The sequence below is a fragment of the Mandrillus leucophaeus genome, unplaced genomic scaffold, assembly GCF_000951045.1.
Source record: "Mandrillus leucophaeus isolate KB7577 unplaced genomic scaffold, Mleu.le_1.0 Scaffold40, whole genome shotgun sequence".
NCBI classification, from domain to species: Eukaryota; Metazoa; Chordata; class Mammalia; order Primates; family Cercopithecidae; genus Mandrillus; species Mandrillus leucophaeus.
The window spans coordinates 6,071,846-6,090,831 of record NW_012104254.1 but is presented as its reverse complement, the minus strand read 5'-3'; the positions used below and the strand labels follow the sequence as shown (position 1 = coordinate 6,090,831).

At 41.0% G+C, this 18,986-nt stretch overlaps 1 protein-coding gene across 6 annotated transcripts in view; it reads left to right on the top strand.

The window, feature by feature from the left end:
* Positions 1 to 9,837, top strand: part of RAPGEF4 (Rap guanine nucleotide exchange factor (GEF) 4) — a 308,011-nt gene extending 298,174 nt beyond the window's left edge. For all 6 annotated transcript variants that reach the window (XM_011991906.1, XM_011991905.1, XM_011991909.1 and 3 more), the window contains 2 exons: positions 5,550 to 5,604; positions 8,593 to 9,837. In XM_011991906.1, coding sequence (XP_011847296.1) covers positions 5,550 to 5,604; positions 8,593 to 8,720 — 183 coding nt within the window. In that variant the 3' untranslated portion in view covers positions 8,721 to 9,837. The remainder of the gene's footprint in view (positions 1 to 5,549; positions 5,605 to 8,592) is intronic.
* The last annotated feature ends 9,149 nt before the right edge of the window (positions 9,838 to 18,986 follow it).

Here is an 18,986-nt window from a genome sequence, read left to right as displayed (position 1 = left end):
GCACAATCTCTGTTAGGTGAGACACTGTATTTCTGAATCTTGTGAAAAAGATTCTTGTCCCAAATATGTGGAGGTCTGAGTGAAATAATCAAGTGGTGTAAATGTGGTTTTACACATGCTAAGCAAAGAGATCCTATATTTGATAGACATAGGTCTGGAGACAGAATCAAATCGGTAGAGACAGAAATGTAAGAAAAAGCAATCTGGCAAACATTAAGAGCAAGGATGGTAAAGATCTTAAGGGGCTACAGAAGGAAAGATTAAAACTGTTGAGGGCAGGCATTTAGAAGAGGCCTTTCAGTGAGGAGCCGCTTCTTGAGCGATCTGAGCAGAGGCAGAATAATAGGCCAAGAGGGAGGCTATTGTGGCTGCTGTCTGGGAGCGGGAGGTCCTAGAGTGGCACCAGTGAGGTGGCGTGGCCTGGAGGGCCTGCTGGTCCGAACTTGAAGAATAAAACCTTCTCCTCTTCCACAATGGGAGAGCAAAGGGGGAACTTGGACTACGGCACAAGAGTCAGTGCGAGCTGGCCAGGAAGGTAGAGGCAGCCACAAGGTCCTGGTAGGCTATGTCATGTCTTTATAGGAGTGATAGTGGAACTTAGCTGGCCTGCTTCTCAGGGGAGGATGCCACAGAAGGGTGACGCCTGCCGAAAGCCAGGCTGCAAAGGCCCAGTCTGAGAACATGGTACCTCTGACACCTTAGCAGACTCAAGGGAAATTCCCTGCATCTGAGCTTGAGAGAAATTTGTGTTTGGGACACTGGCCTCAGAGCCTCTGGCTTGTGCCAGGCCGAAGCACACACAGTGGTCACCCCTTCCTTTGGATGATGTCTTTGTACTGGTCACTCTGATGCAGGCTGACCCCTAAATTGGGGTTCAGCTGGGGAGAGTGCTTGGCTTTCCTAAGGAAGGAATTTAAGAGCGAGCTGACAATGAAAGAAGCAAGTTCATGAGAGGAACAGTGTACAGTAAAACAGCTGCTCCATAGACCGAGCAGTGCTGTCTCATAGGCAGGGTGGCACAGATAGCACTCACAGAGTGCTGGCCGGCTCTATTTATACCTACTCTACTTATATGCTAACTAAGGAGCAGGTTTTTCACAAACTTTCTGGAAAAGGGGCCAGAAGTTCCTGGAACCATCTAAGGTAGCTTCCCAGTCATTGCGGTGGCATTTGTAAACTGTCACAGCACCAGGGGCGGGGTGGGGGGAAGGGTGGCGGAGGGGGGGTGTTGTCTTATGCAAATACATTATAATTCCTAGTCCTAGCTGGTTTGGGCTGGTTTCTTTGCTACATCAGCAAGGTGGTGACCAAGGCTGGGAAAACAAATCCTGCTGATGTTCTACCTCCACTCTGCAACACAGGCCCCAGGAAGGACATCTGCTTCTGTGCCCCTCTCTTCTCAGCTCTAAAGAAAAATAGCCGCGTGACATAGTCACGGAGTTCTTCACTTGCCACCTCATTTCTCCTTTCTGCATTTCCCTCCTCAAGTGCATGTCCTGAGGGGAATTCATCAGCTTTCAGCTGGACCCATCTGTAAGCCCTGTAGGCCATGAACTGTAGGAACACATTCATTTTTGCACATAAGCTCCGAAGGCCTGTACTTAGGATTAGTCCCAAGAAACATCAGTTTCAGTGTGGCGACGGCGGGTTGAATTTGTCCACCTGCACGGATCTGGAGCGCCTTCTAAAGGAGGTGCTCTAATGTGGGGCATGTTCGCGCCACATTCACTCCCAAATTACCAATTGCTGTCTTCATTAGCTATTTGCTCATGGGAATGTGTTGTAAACCTCAGGCTGGCTACCAGGGAAAAAAAGATGAGAATCTGTGCTTTGGAGTAATCAGACATTCCCGCCCCCCACCCCCCAGCCTGGCATTATAGAAAGTTGCCTGGCCAGCTCCAGGCAGGCCAACCTGCTCTGGCGGACGGCGAAGCATAGGATGTGATGTTCTGTTTCGCCCCCGCTGCAGCAGTTGGATAATGCAGCCTGTATCTCTTTAACCTTTGTTTCTGCCAGGCTGGACGGCGAGCACCAGGGAATAAACAGCTGTCTGCCATCAAAAATAACATGGGCTGTTGTGTGTGGAAAGATAGACTCTAACTAGATGGTTTTAGTTTTTAAAATCCTCCACTCTGGTCCAGGAAATCAACTGTACATCACAGAGCAGAAAGCTGCATCCACACAGCAGCTCCGTGAAGGAGGCTGAGGTTTAAATCACGATTACTTCAACAGATGTCAGTGGCATGCCTTTTTTTTTTTTTTTTTTTTTTTTTTTTTACTGTAGGCCCAGTATAGCACCATCTAGATCAAGGAAAGAAGGAAGATCATAATTTCTCTGCGCTTTACAATTTGTTTAGTCTAGGGCACCGTACCAGAGACTGTTCAGAAGAGAACCAAAACTATCTTATGAAGAATTGTTGAAGAAATTGAGAATATTTAGGCTGAACAAGAAAAGATCTGGGGGTGCAAGGATATCCATAACAGTTATATTCAAGTATTTGAAGACTTGTCCTGTTAAAAAGAAATTAAACGTGTTTGTTGTTAGGTCATTGCCATGGCATTAGTAAACTGTCATGGTGCCGGTGGGAGTCTTACACAAATGCATTATGAGCTCCAAGGATAAATGAGTGAAAAGTAAGGGGAGAAAGACCTTAACTCACAGTGACAAGTTTTAATAATCAGAGATGTCTAACAATGAAGGAGGCTAGTGTTGGAGGTAATGCGTTACTCATTGCTGGGATGCATTCAAACAGCGGGAGAGCCACTGTTTATAGGCAGGCTGTGGAAAAAGCACTGTGCGCTCTGGAGATGGTTCAAGGAGGTGACTCCTGAAGTCTCTTTCAGCAACCCAGGAGAATGCCTTGTAGTTGGATGTAGTTGTCAGTAACTGCTTAATATTACATGTGTTAATGGGTGCAAAAGAAGGTGAAGTTAAAATATTAAGTTAACCCTTCTTTGGCCTTGTGAAAGCATTTGTAACTATGCATTGACCAGCAATGCTAGTTGGATTCACACGTCATAACTGTGGGTTCACACCATTAAACATTATTATCTCGACCTCACAAAGGAAAAGAATGGACCTTGTTGTAAAGCCAGATTTGGATTTCAAAGTTAAACTGAAGTTATCTGAGAACAATTAAAAAGGATACGTCAAAATTAAAACCATTGTTAAAATTAATCAAAGATTTAGAAAGGTAGAATGAACTTCAGGGCTGGAAATTACTGATTTAAACAATTGTTCTCACATTTTAACTACATAATGAGCTAAAAATTATGAAGCCTCAGAGTATAGCTGTAAAGAGTAGCATAAAACCAAAGTCAGAATGAAATGTTTTAGCTTTCAAAACTAAAAAGCAGAACAATTACTCCCTACAAAATGGTATAGGAAGAGGTTTCTGACCCCTGCTAATTGTTTTATTATTCTTCAGAGGGGCGTACTGGCTGCATTTCCCAGGGTTTTCGGTAATTACACTCCATTCAATATCTGAAGAATTACAATAATTCTACATGGAATATACTTGTGCCCTTCGGATGCAAAGCCTTTAGAGAAGGGAAAAAACAACTTAAAAGTAAATTAGCAGAGAAGTTATCATAGTTACCATTTATTTCAAGGCTCCATATATCAAGGGCTAATTATACATTGTACGTTACATTTTCTGGGAGGGATTTGTGATATGTTTCTCATGCTGATCAACAGATGGATGTGTCAGTTTTTAGGATCTTTGATGAAGTGAAGTTCTAACTTTTCCAGTTGCCTGTTTGTGAGCGAAATTATCCGATGCGGGCACATGTCACTTCAGGCTTGCTGGAGTCCTCAAAGCAGTAGTATTCAGTGAGGTATTATGATGCTCACAGATAATATATTTGTAAGACCTTGACTCATCTATGATTTTTTTTAACGCTATGTAAGCTTTCTCAAGGTCATTTTCTTATACTTTGGCAAGCCAAGGGTCCGCAAGAGAAGAAAGGGACGACTGGAATTACCTAGCTGCTCAGAGATCGGGGAGTCTCTTTCCCTGGATGGAGCCTTATCCGTTTTCTGCTAGTGTTGTAATTAATCTGTTATCTCTACGGGACCCCCTTTAGAGCTTGAGCAGGAAGGTGTCCTGAAACATACATAGTGACAGGAGTGCCAGCTACTGTTCAAATACCATGAGAGTCTGGCTAAGAAATGGAGCTTCGGCCTCATCAGTGTTTTTCCCCAGGGGACGGGAGTCTCTGTTTCTATCCATTTTCTTTTCTCTTTTCTTTTGTTTTTAATTGAGCCCAGCACAAAAGATTCCCATTTAAGTCTTTATTGCAACCAAAACTTTACAAAGAAATTAAGATGATCACTTAGTGACAACATTTTAAAAGGTCAAATAAATTACAATCTGTCCATTTGGTTGAATACATGCTTTTAAAAAAATGTTTTAAAATGCAAATGGCATGGAAAATAGTCACAATGCAATGTGAAAAATTTCAAATCAAAATGAAATATATATGTACTATAGGAATTCAAATTTTTGAAAAAATATGTTTTTTTATATTTTTAAATATAAGAAGGCTATATACTGAAATATTAACAAGATTACTCTGAAGTAATATTCTAAGTGATTTTTACTTTGCTCTTAACATTTTCTGTATTTTCTGAATTTCTAAGATGCTTGTATGTTAGTGTTATAATCAGAAAGGAAGAAAGAAGGGAATCAAATCATTAGGATTAACATTAAAATACAAACTTTGGCTGGAAGATTAGAGAGGTCGGTAATACAGAATGTGTAGCAAAAGTGTAAAGGTAGAATATTTTGACTTGCTGTTCAGTCAATATAATCTCATACCTCATTAGTGAGTCTTATTTACTGTGAGGAACTTGACAAACTAACCCTTCTCCAAATCTAGGATAGTTACAGATTCTCTTACAAATTCGTGGCAACCTCAAGAAAGGATGGTGAAAAAGCATTAATGTACAGTCTCAGGCATGATAGATGCTTTTTTTTTTTTTGAGACGGAGTCTCACTGTTTCACCCAGGCTGGAGTGCAGTGGCTGGATCTCGGCTCACTGCAAGCTCCACGTCCCGGGTTCACGCCATTCTCCTGCCTCAGCCTCCTGAGTAGCTGGGACTACAGGCACCCGCCACCACACCCGGCTAATTTTGGTTTTGTATTTTTAGTAGAGACGGGGTTTCACCGTGTTAGCCAGGATGGTCTCGATCTCTGACCTCGTGATCCACCCGCCTCGGCCTCCCAAAGTGCTGGGATTACAGGCGTAAGCCATCACGCCCGGCCAATAGATGCTTTTTACATCATGGGGAACATGCCAACAATTATGACAGTTACGCCATTAATATTCCTTACCTGAAAATGCCTTGTATGTAAGTGGGTGCCCCTTTGACATAATTAAACAAGTTCTGCATCAATTAGTTGCCTTCAAATAGTCAACATCTCAGAACATGTCATTTCTCATGGTATCAAGTATTGCAGAAATCAATAATGGTTTGTTTTCCTTTTTGGATTGTACTCTACGCTTACTTGAATTTCTATCTTTCTTTTTTCTATATTCCTTTTAGCGCATGATTGCAAATACGGCCAGAACAGTGAGATACTACAGGAGCCAACCCTTCAGTAAGTTAAGTGCTGCCACCTCTGTCGATGTTGGTGATTAAGGTCTTCTTAATGAGGCCATTGAGACACCCTCGGAGCCTGGGAACTATCTGACTGTGTCAGAGACACTTTGGACCATGAATTCCATGAGATAGGGGCCTTGAGTGTAAAGATGTTTTTTGCTGTTTTAAACTAGAACATATTTACAGTGTTGTGAAACTAGAAAATAACCATAGGAATATTATTTTGTGAATGAATTTAAAGAGAATTCATTTGCTGTATCCAGTGTGACTGGAGACAACTCAAGCACGACTGCCAACAAATCCTGCCTCAAACCAACTCTCTTTATGACTCATTGCTCCATGTTGAGAAACTCACATCAGCCGTTGATGACTCAGTTCAGTCATTTATAAACTAGGAAAGATAATATTTATTGTCTTTCAGGGTATTGCAAGAATGCATTAATGTTTATAGCACATTCGTAAAAGGTCCTATAACAGGATTTCATATTATATTTCTAGTATTCCCACATGAATTTGAGGTGCTCTTTTAAAATCTGAACATGTATCACAAGAACTGGTATAATACTTTAATATAAAAAGATTACTAATAATAAATAACAATTTTAGTCTGTTGGGAGTTAAGTTGCATCATAGCACTGGATGATCATACTAGACCAGTGCTACTGTTTCTTCTGGGCTGGGACTTTGGTGGTGGGGATGGAGCTTTGGCTCCCTCAATCTGGTGTGGAAATGAGAAGGTGAACACTAAACATTTTTGCTAAGCTCATTGTGTGAGTCACTTGAGGAAATTTGTCTCATTAACTCAGTATGACACTATGACACAGACATGAATCTGAGGCCGCCAGTACCATCTCCCCCAATAAACCCGGTGCTGAGAGACTACAATGCTCTTGTTTTATTAGTCAGAGTTGTTTGCTCTTCCTAGTGCAGGACTGGCTCACGGCTAGGTTTGCTAACATGGGGCACCAGAACTACTAAATATTCATTTTTTAATGAATAGGGAGGAAAAATTTAAGAAAAATAATCTTGATTTGGGGAGCAACTGATTCAAATGATTGTGCCTTCTCTGACTTCCAAAATGTGAATAGTCTTGTACATCATCAACTATTCTTATGTGGATTCAGCCAGAAATAAAGTGTCTCATATGTTTTCATCATTAATTTACTTTGTGTTTAAAGATATGATCATGAAGCAGTTGTACAAGTGAAAACAAGAATAGATAAGTGACACCATTTACAACCGGAGTTTATGATCCCAGATCCATGGACTTTCCATAGCAGGGATCAAGGGGGCCCTGAAATTATATGCCAAATGTTGTGTGCCCGGGGGGGTTTCTAGCCGTAAGAAGGTTTTCAGTGAGGTTCAAGGACCACAAAATAATGTACTTTGTTCTATGAGCCTCTTTGCAAGTAAATCTTGCATTCTCCTATGTCTCCTCCTAGAGAAGCCAAGGGGAACATTTATTTAAAAAGAAAAACTCCATGGCGTTTGTTGAAGTTATCAGTAACGTCTGGTAAACAACAGCTGCTCAGCTCTGAAGTCAACAATCTATAGATAAAGCTATAGGAATAGATTCACAAACACTGTGGGAATGTGTACAATGTAATTACAGTATATTGTACATGTAGAGTACACTGCCAGTGAGAAGTGGAGGAAATTAAACACAATGTGCTCTGCGGTTCGCTGTGGTATTATTTCTATGTGATAATTATACCGATGAGTTTCTTCTCACAGGGGGCAGGGGCATGTATGTCTTCTTTCTGCTTTTCTGTGTTCAGACCTTGCAGCACTCCCCTTCACCCCTTGTGCAGATGGCATTCTAATTGTCTCTGGGAGTGCTGTGTGGATCTAGCAGGAGCAACCAGACTACAGAAGGCAGTGTACTGTGGTGGAAAGAAACCTGGTCAAGAGCCAGGGTCTGGCTCTGCCACTCCGGGTATCCCCTTAGACCAGAGGCCCTACCCAGTGAGGCATGAAATGGAGGTGGCCCACAGAGGTGCTGGGTCTAAAGAGAGCATTTTTTCCCCCTTTTATTTTGAAATAATGTCACATTTTAAAATCGGGAGAATTCACAAAGAAGAAATCCATGTTTCCCATTTCTTAACAAAAAAAAAAAAGGAAGATCTGGCAACTCTAGACACAGATTCCCCCGTGGCAGCAACATGCAAAAGCCAGGTCATCACTTCCGGAGGGACCTGTGTTTCCAGTTCACCACCTTCCAGTCTAGCTTTCCTCATTCATGTATGTTCCCTGTGAGGGCTTAAGTGCTTTTGCTCATCATTCAGCCCTGATCTTCATGAAATCAGTTAACCTCAGTTGCTCACATGCTTGAAATGTGCATCAGAATAGAATGGTAGCTGAGTTTTCAGAGCAAATAGCATCAAAGAATCAAAGATCTAGCAGAAGTCATAACTTCAGCCTGTGAGTTGGGTTTTTTTTCTGCATATGGACAGCCTCTAAGAACATACAATCTGTATAGTAATGCTGTATACTGTGTGCAAGTAAAGAGGGGAGTCAGGACTCTGTAGTCTCACTGGTTTGCTTCAGTTTGGCCCAGATGTTAAGCACTTTTGTGAGAGGCTAATGAAAACTGTGTCTTTTGACGTTAGTCTTCATCTGGATCAAAGGAGGCAGAGACACAAAGTGTGAGACACAGAGACCTCTGGAAAGGGAAACAATTTTAATCTATACCCAGGGGCTATCAGACAGATGCTTCCCTTTTAATTTGGTGCCATTTTTTTTTACAACGTGCAATTCAAAGGAGAATGATCAAAAGAGGTGATTTCAGGGAAGAAAAAAAAATTGGAGGGTAGGAAGAAGGAGATGGAACCACCAAGCGGAAACGCTTCAATGATTGTGGTGTGTTGAAAGGTCTTGAGGGAACCCAGGAACCTATGATAAATGTAATAAATAATTGGAGAAGTAAGACTGTATCTTATATACATATATTACACAATGCCAATTCTGCCCTTTCCTCTTTCAACAGATCCTGATGCAGCTCAAGCTAATAAGAACCATCAGGATGTCCGGAGTTATGTACGGCAATTAAATGTGATTGACAACCAGAGAACTTTATCACAGATGTCACACAGATTAGAGCCTCGTCGACCATAGACATTTCAAATGCCCAGAGCAACAGTTTGTCTCCAGTCCACAATCTTTCAAAAATGCCATTTATGCTACTACTGACTGTATTGCCACTAGAGAATTCCACAAAACAAGCAAAAACACATCCTGAGACACCTCAGGGCTGCATTCAGCTTACCAGCTACCTGGCAAGAGAAGGAATTATTTGACTTGCCTAAAGCTTACACACTCTAGCTTAGGAATCCCCAGTTTGTGGTTACCTTGTTTCATTTCCACTTGTGCCATCTTCTCTGCTGAAGTGTTGAATAAGGCCCTCGTGAAGAGTTTGGTAGAAATACCCTTGTCAAGAGAACTAGCAAGCCCCTGACATTTGTTTCTAAGAGTGTTTATGGGATGAGATGTGCTACAAATGGGATAGATGTGGATAAAATTTTAACTCAACATCTTGATTTGGAGCATGGGGTTTGGGGAAGGTGTTGAGGAATCTATAGAACTCCAAATTATAGATTGTATTCTTCCATCTTCATCATCTTACCTCTGAAGGAATAGAGCCTGACCACATTATTATGAAACATTATGGCTGGTTATGTAATTTAGGGAGGACTGGTCTGTAATTTCTGAATAATATTTATGTTTACAATGTAACTTTTCAAAACTTACAAATCAGGATTATATACATAAGAATTCCACTAAGAAATGTCAAGGTTCTTAAATTTGCCAGCGTTAAAGTAGAAAATAATATTTCAGAAGAGCACAATATGCACAAAACATTTTTCAAAATTGAAATATTTTCCTGGGCATTAAAAACCTTTACTATTGGCTACAAATTTATTGTACCTGATGAAAACATATTTTCTGGACTTAAATGTTATTACAAATATCTTAATTTTCAGCAATTGTTTTGCACTTTCAAAGATTGTAAATAGTTCATGCAATCAATGGTATAGAGTTATTTATTTGCTACATAATAGATATTGTGCCAAATAATTACTTTTTATTTATTTTATTTAGTATGTAATTTTGAAGTACATTTTTTTTCCTGTTTTCACAATTAGACTACATTTAATGTGTAGGAATTGTATGTATGTATATCTTCTGTAAATAACATCTAGTATCTTCACTAAATATAATTGTTGACAAGAAATGATTGTGTTTGTCTCAATTCCTATAATATGAAAGGGATAACCATTTGGTATGGTGGGGGTATTCGATCTTTTAATGACACAAAATTCACACACTATAAAATTCATTCTTTTAAAGTATAGAGTCCCGTGATTTTTAGTATATTTACAAAGTTGTATAGAAAACCATCATCAGTATCTAACTTCAGAGCATTCTCCTCATCCCTAAAAGAAACTCTGAACTCATTAGCAGTCACTCCTCATTCTCCTCTCCCTCCAACCTCTGGCAACTACGAATCTGCTTTCTTTGTCTTTAGATTTACTCTGGATGTTTCATATGAGTGGAATCATACAGTATGAGGCCTTTTGTGTCTGGTTCCTTTCTTTCACTTAGCATAATGTTTTCAAGGTTGACCATATTATAGCTTGTACCAGTACTTCATTTATTTTTATGGTCATGTAATATTCCATTCCATAAATATACCACATTTTGTTTATCCATTTGTCAGTTGACAGACATTTGTCTGTTGTGTTCACTTTTCAGCAATTAGGAGCATTGCTGCTCTGAAGGGGCACTGGATTTTAGAGCTTCCTGGTGTGGGGCCTCATGCCATTTCTCAGTGATTTAAGTACTTAGCAAATATTTGATGAAGAGATATCCAAAATTCTTTAAATTCCAGACATGCCTCTATTTTTTTAATAAGTCAGCATTTTCCAAAGCGTGTTCCAGCCTATACTAGTCTCACAAGTTCACATACTGTCCCTCCAAAAACAAACACACACATGCAAAGCCAAAAATAAAACCAAGATTCTATCTTCAAATAAAGTTGGGGACCACTGCATGATATACCCCATTCATAGAAATGATTCCCAGTATTCACTGACACATTAAAGGCTCTGAGAAGTCCCATTGAAATCCCTTTCAACATCCCACAATTAAAGTCCACTTTGAGAAATGCCACAGCAGGCAAACGCCTCTCTGTGTTCATTCATATACAATTTCAAGGTCCCCAGAACCAGAGGTGGTGTTTTATGCAGTATTACACCTGCCACTGGAGGCAAGTGCAGTGCCTGGGATTTACTAGACAATAAAAGAAGGTCACTCAATAAATTTTCTTGAAATCATTATTGTTCAGTATTTCACTATCTGATAGACCTCAATGTCAGCTGCAAAGGTTTCACTTTTATATATTTTCCTTTATATATCATTTATAGTTTCTTTTCTAGATAATTTACAAAGATGATGAATGAAGCTGGGAGCCCGTTCCTGGGGCATCCTTGCTCTTGTTTTGCTCATCTTTATTCCTACTTTACTGAAAGCTAGCATCCTATGTACAGCAGCACTTTTCCCCAATTCCATGGTGACTGCCAACTTATGATCTTATTTTAATGTAGTTTCAACATTATTCAAAATTGATACATATTCCCCTATGTATGTTCCCCTTGTTCTTCCATGTGAGAATAACTTATTGTGCTTAATAAAGATAAGAAATTTTTATTATTTCTAGCTTCTTTGAAAATGCATTAAACTGCATTATTGAAGGTAGCAGTGGTAAAATAATAGAATTCACACTCTAAAAATGTAGAGTAGTAGCCAAGCAACCCTTCCTGAGGCAGGAGATGCAGTTAATACTTTAAAAGTTGCAAACAAGCCAAAAGAAAATGAGATGCCTACAGGGTCACAAGAAGGATAATGAGGTTTGCTGGAAGATGTGAAAAAGAAGAATGCTTTTACCAAAAGCGCCTGTAGAAAATTGTACATTTGAGTATTTAACATACCTACTTAGCAAGGTCATTGGCATAGTGTACGGGAGCTAAGCTTTTCCGGCAATTTTTGAATGCCACGCAGGTTAAATATACTCCTCCTGAATACAGTGGCATTTCCTCTGAAGATATGAATGCAGATCAATGACTATCAGTATGAGAAAATTAAACAGAGTGTCATTTTAGTTTCGAATTGTGCTCCAAATAACAAAAAAAAAAATCAGCCTGGAATATGCAGTGTGGCAAAATGAACCCCTACCTTGAATAGCTTTCCTTTTACTGTCAATCTAGAATGCCTTACATCTCTTGCTTTAGAGTAATCTTAATCTGTCCTACATTGAAAATTGTGGTATTAGAAGAACAGTTACCTTATCCCTTACTTCTAAACTGGAAAAAAGCCTTTGATTTAGGTATTGTCAGTCACTTTTCTATTCAATCATTCATTCATTTTCATTCATAGAAAATAATGATTGAGCTGCTTACTGAGTGCCAGGCCCTCTGTGGACACAGAACTCAATGGTGAGGACAACTAGGGAAGGTCCCTGTTCTCCTGGGGCTTATCCTTCAGTGGAGAAGACAGAGGTTAATCAAATAATGATTTGAACAAATAAATATAAAAATGCTGCCGGCTGGGTGCAGCGCGTCACGCCTGTAATCCAAGCACTTTGGGAGGCCGAGGCGCGTGGATCACAAGGTCACGAGATCAAGACCATTCTGGCCAATACGGTGAAACCTCCGTCTCTACCAGAAATACAAAACTTAGTTGGGCATGGTGGTGCACGCCTGTAGTCCCAGCTACTTGGGAGGCTGAGGAAGGAGAATCACTTGGACCTGGGAGGCAGAGGTTGCAGTGAGCCAAGATCGCGCCACTGCACTCCAGCCTGGCAACAGAGCGAGACTCTGTCTCAAAAAAAAAAAAAAAAAAAAAAAAGAATGCTTCCAAGGGCGTGTAATAAGGGGATTTAATCTGATCGGAGGCAAGGAAATGTTCCCTGTGAAAGTGACAGTTGAGCTGAGCTCTGAAAGATGTGAGTGCTGGCTAAGCAGAGAGAGCAGGAGAATGTGTTCTAAGCAGGAAGTAACATTGGCAGTAAGGGACAGCAAGCTCACTGTGGCCAACAGAGATCGAAGGAGTCAGCATTTCCAGATGTGCTGGAGAGCTAAGAAGGGCTCAGAGCATGTAAGGCCCATGCAGACCTTTGAGTGGGAAGTCATTGAAGAGCTTGAGGCAGGGCGTTGCATTTCCAATGGTGAGCCCTTGAACGGCAGGGCCACTGCTTTCTGTGTACCACTCTGCCCAGGACGCTTGGTAAGGGCCATCCCTAATTCCTTAATTACTTTATTATGAAGGCTTAAAGGTAGAGCAGAGGGAGCTGTGGAGAATGCAAGCATTCAAAAGCAGTAGTGGACCTAGACACCCATACAGACCAACATCATCCCTTCCCCTAAGTCCACACTGGGCCACTTTTTAATTTTTTATTGTGATAAAAGATATACAACATACGATTTACCACTTAAAGCCTTTTTGAGAAAATAATTCAGTGGCATTTAGTACATTCATTAATACATTCACCTTGTTGTACAGCCATTGCTGCTATCCATCTCAACATTTTTTTCAACATTCCAGACTGAAACTCTGTGCCCATCAAACATTAGCTCCCCATTTTTCCTTCCCTCCAGCCCTTGATAACCACTATTCTTTTATCTCTATGAATTTGCCTATTTTCGGGACTTCACATAGGTGAAATCATACAATATTTGTTCTTTTGTAAATGGGTTGTTGCACTCAGCTTAATGTTTTCAAGGTTCATCCAAATTGTAGCGTGTACCAGAATTTCCTTCCTCTTTAAGGCTGAATAGAATTCCATTTTATGTCGATTCTACGTTTTGTTTGTCAATTCATCTGTTCAAGTCCCAACTTTTCAATTATTTGGGGTATATACTAAGAAGTAGGATTGCTGAATCATATAGCAGTTCTGTTTAGTATTTTAAGGAACTGCCACACTGTCTTCTACAGTGGCTGTACCATTTGATGGGCTACATTGGACATAGCTCATAATTACCTGCATCATCTCCAAAGTTGCCAATGTACGGTACAGCAGTTGAGAGAAGGAGTGGCCAGGGGACCCAGGGCTCAGTATGTGGGTATCCAAGCAAGTAGCAGGGAGCAGGGAGGCTTCATTTGCCAGTGTCCTGTCTGTCAAGCCAGGACCGCTTACAAGACAATCACAGCCCCAGAACCTCTGTCCGTCCTTGCTGCCCTGTGGGGTGATGCACCACACTCCTGCTGCCTGTGGTCTGACACTGCAGGATAGGAGGACTGAAGGGAATGTTTCTAACCCCCCGAGAATAAGGGCATGGGAATGGGAAATGTGGCCACTTTGCTTGGGCTCCTTTGCATGTGCTTGTCAGGCAGCTAGGGAAGGTCAAGGATGTTGCTACAGGAAGCCAGGATCTTGGTTCCTGGTACAATTCAAACTTAGAAAGATTGTGGCCAAAGCCCTGCTTGAAAGGGAAGTAAGCACAAGGCACTATGGGCTTATGGGCTCTGACATTTCCCTCCAGATTTGAGGAAGAAAGAGAGCCTAGACCCAGGGCATGCGGGAGCTGCCTGATTCCATCCCAGTCTCCTTCCTGCATCCTCCTCTGGGAGGGTTCTGACTCTTCCTAGCCAGAGAACACTCAGAAAGAGTGGAATTCTGTAATAGGAGGACCAGTACAAGAGAAACACGAGAGCAAAAGTTGGTGTAAACCTCTTCAGAACAGGTTTTTGCAGCACCTGAGACAAAAAGAGGACTGGAAAAGCTGCATCAGGTCTCCATCTATTTCCTTAGCCAGAGACAGGTGGCAAAAGTCTCCAGGTGATAATATCAAGGACCTGGCAGGAACGGAGGAGAATCGATGATTTCAGGCAGGAGTCCTGATATTTTAGGACAGAGGGACAGATTGATGATTCAGTCTCCCCAGCAGGGAGAAGGGCTTGAGGTAAGGAGACACAGAAGCTCTTGGGGAACACGTTCTGCACTAGCCAAGGTGTGGTAACTTTAGAAGAATAAAGAGGTTGTTCAGGGTTATCAGTGAGTTTATCAGTTGCTGTGTGTATTAGGGTTATCCAGAGAAACAGAACCAACAGAATGAGCTTTAAGGGAGATTTATTATAGGGGATTGGCTTACGTGATTATGCAGACTGGCAAGTCCAAAATGCACTGTGTGGACTGACAGCCTGGAGACCCAGCAAAGCCGATGGTGCAGTTCCAGTCTGAAGGCCAGCAAGTGCAGACCCAGGAAGGCTGGTGGGGCAGATGAAGTCCAAAGGCAGAGTCTTCTGGAGCATTTCCTCTTGCTGAAGGAGGCCAGTCATTTTGTTCTATTCAGGTGCCTTTAATGGATTAGACGAGACCAATCTACGTTATGGAGAGCAGTCTGCTTTACCCACAGCTCACCAATTTAAATGTTAATCTCATCGAGAAACACCCTCCACCTTGACAAAATTAACCATCACACTGTATAATAAACCACTCTAAATTGTAGTGACTTAAAACCACAAGCTTTAAATCAACAACCATGAACCATGAGTTGATGGGTTAACTGGACAGTTCCACCGTCTGAGCCAGACTTAGCAGTTCAGGGCTGGACTCAGGCATGTATCTGTGGTCAGCTGGTCTAGGATGGCCTCAGAAGGAATGGCTTGTCTCTGTTCCATATAGTCTCTCACTCTCCAACCAGCTATCCTGGGTTTCATCACTTGTTGGCTGGGAAGGGTTCCCAGGAAGCAAGAGGATAAACAAGAGCTCTGGAGGCCCAGGTTCAGAACTGGTGCTCCAAGAGGACACTACGACTTCTGCAGCACTTTGCTGACCAAAGTCGTCAAGAGGATAGCCAAGAGTCAAAGAGTAGAGAAAGAATTCTGTATCTTGATGTCTGGCACTACCAAGTCATATCATCAAAGTTGTGAATATAAGGAGGGGAAAACTGTTGCCATTTTCACAAACCATCTACTAGAGTGAGGGTAGCACATAATGGGAGTGGTTGGAAGGTCCACTGCTCTTGTTTGAGGAGAGTTTTTCAGGCGTGGTGCAGCCAGCTGTTGAAAGCGCTTCTCCAGGGTGACTCTATTGGCTCTTGGGGAAGCAGCAGGACTAGCAGAAAGATAACCAGCTTGAAGATCAGGCAGACCTGGGTTTGACTCAATCAGGGCCACCTCCAGTATAGACAGCAACTTTGTGTGTATTAGGCAAGAGTCAACCCTTGTCTCCACTGGCATTGCCTCACAGAGAGCTCCTCCTCAACCAGGTTTCGTGTTGTGTGCGTCATGGCCTACACTGTTGTAATGTGATAGCCCTCAGCTGTGAACTTTGCTGTTTTACCTCGTTGAGCTTCATTATCTACATCTGCCAATGGGAATGACAACGCCTGCCTCACAAAAGCTGGGGGGAGTCCTAAATGAGTGAAGGTGTAGAAAGTGTCTGGCATACTGAGTGCTTGGTGCTCAAGAAATATTAGTGCCTTTCCTGCCTCTCTGCTATAATGAGAGGCCACAGAAAGAGGTGCTTTAGAACATTCAAGGATGCCTCAGAGTCTTCAGCCAAACCAAATATGAAAGGATGGAAAAGGAGAGAAAGTTATGTGGTGGCTTTAAGTCATTGAAATGGACTTGGGCTAGAGGGGCAGTTTAGGAGTTCTATCAGATGTCTGTCCTTTGTATTTCAAACTTGGGTTACACCAGTTTTGCAAAGTTTTTGCTGCAATAATTGTACCAAGATATCATATTTTTGTATAGGCGCAACCGAAAAGTTATTTGCAGCAGAATAGAAAACATTTCAAATTACTGAATAAAAGAAAGGAGAAGTGAAAATAGAATAAAAGACTCATGCTCCTTAACAACAGATAAAATATTCACATACGAAAGAGTAGACCAGAAACTAAGCCAAAATCTAACACAACTCATACAGACATAGATCACGCCAGAAATTAGATTTTAGCCTAACCTGGGTGTTCATTTACATGCTCAGTCTATCTTGCCTAGAAACAATTATGCCTTGTTACGAGATGCCTCCTAAGAAAGTAGCTCTTCATTAGCAGTCCTAATCTTCCCCCACCTAGTACTCAGAAGCCATTATAAAAATCCATTTATATTTCTGGCTTCAGAAATTAAATTGTAGGTATAAGCCAAAGTGTACATTAAATTAGGAATTATTGTTTGTGGCACTCTATGTGAGCCAGGTGATGCTGGGCCATTTTAATTAAGAATTCGTTTTCAATAACAGCACAAGCAAATGAATAACATTAAGTCAATATTGAAACAGTCGTGGGTGGAGGGGATTATGGGAATAACTGTGATACTCAGTTGTATTATAGGCTTATTGTGTAGAGTTCATTTATGCATTAGAAAAAAACATCTTTGCAGCAACTGAATAAAGTCTGTAGCACGGGGCATGGAAATCTTTTGAGCACGATGAGATGGTTGCTAGGGGAAAAATAGAGGAAGTCCTGCACTTGTTTCTTAAATTAGAAGAAAAGCAAGGTCACTAAGGAACACAGAGTTTTAAGTACAAAGTTTTCTGAATGTTGACTTTGGAAGAGAATTTTCTGGGCTATTTACTGGTTCAGTAATCAATGCTTTTTGTCTGCCAGTTCTTCTGCCATTTATTGAGCACCCACTATGTGCCAGTTACATACACAAAGCATTTTATTCTAAATACCTCAGAAATGAAAAGTTTCACTATTTACTGATGAAGAAACACTAAGAGAAATGAAATGTCTTGCCCGAGGTCACATACTTGGATTATGAAAGAGGCTGGGATCTCAAACAAAGCACATCTGATTCCAAGGCGTATATTGTTAACTATGAGGCTCACTGTCTGCCTAGCTTCTCGTCCCCAAGAGAACTGATTATTCAGGCTTTTGATGCTGCAAAATAAAAATAACAGATAGGAGTTCAAGAACGAAAGCATGAGATTAGTTTTCCAAAATATAGTAAGTGAGGTTTTAGGAAAGTGGAGTATTTGTTTCTAAAGTTTTATCTTGAAAATACAAGTATTTATGTATGTATATGAATCCCTTCATAAATATCCCACAAATCACATATAAGCCATGTATCAGTTATGGAAAGACTTTACTCAGGAAATAACAGTTATTTGTATTCACCATAAGGAATTCACTCACATACAAGAAGGAGCTTCAGTTGTATTTGAAATGGTTTATCTCTTAAAATACACGATTGGCCCATATATGTTTTCATATTATTCTCTGTACTTTATTTCATTAGAAATTGACTCCACTGAAATCAAAGCATTCTTGAACTCTGTGTATTTACTGACTATTTTGAAGAAAACATAGGCAAGGGGGTTTCGTTATAGAACCCAAGAGTATTTCATTTTAACAAGTCCTCATTGGATATATGTCTGGAACTCTTTCTCCTCTGCTGCCAGTCATATGGTCTCCTTTTTCTATTCCCAATTCTCTCCACCCTCTCGAGTTTGCAGATCATTCTTGGGGACCCTAGGTCATGTTTTCTTTTTTATGCAGACCACTTTAATCTTCTCATAGCTTCTGACTCCAAACTTGAAAATCTCTACTTGGGCTGAGGATGAAGGTATTGTTTGCACTGAGCAAACACAAGACTCTCCTATTACCAAGGTCCCTTATCTTTAGAATGGTGCTATCAAAGAAAACAATAGGAACCACAGAAACTGTTATGATAAAAAATAGATTAAATAATCTTATTTAGAACCATAACTGGGCATGGCACAGTGGCTGGTGCCTGTAATCCCAGCACTTTGGGAGGATGAGGAGGAAGGATTGCTTAAGACCAGGACTTTGAGACCAGCCTGGGCAACACAGGGAGACCCTATCTCTACAAAAAATTTAAAAATTAGCTGCGCCTGATGGCAACCACCTACAGTCCTAGCTACTTGGGAGGTTGAGGTGGGAAGATTGCTTGAGCCCAGGAGTTTGAAGTTACAGCGAGCTATGACCTTGCCACTGCACTCCACCCTGGGTGACAGAGTGACACCCTGCCTCAGAAAAACAAACAAAATAAAAATAAATATATATAAAAATAAAACCAAACTGGTGAAAGCTCCTTCTGCCTCCTCAGGATGAATGTCATAATTCACATCAGGAGCAGTAAATATGTTTCCTGTTTAGGTTGGTGCAAAAGTAATTGTGGGTTTTGCCATTGCACCAACCTAATTCATTTCAGAGCCTGGTAGAAGAGAAAAAGAAAGGAAAACCAAAACTTCCAAGCCTCCTCTAGCTCTGCTGTATCCAAGCACACTTCCAGCAGAGGATCCATTCATGGAAATAGGAGGCTAATAAGTCATCGCCATTCCACCTGGAGACAAATTCTCAGCATACACGTTAACATGACTCTTCCTTTCTCTTCAAATCCTCTAAGTTGTAATAA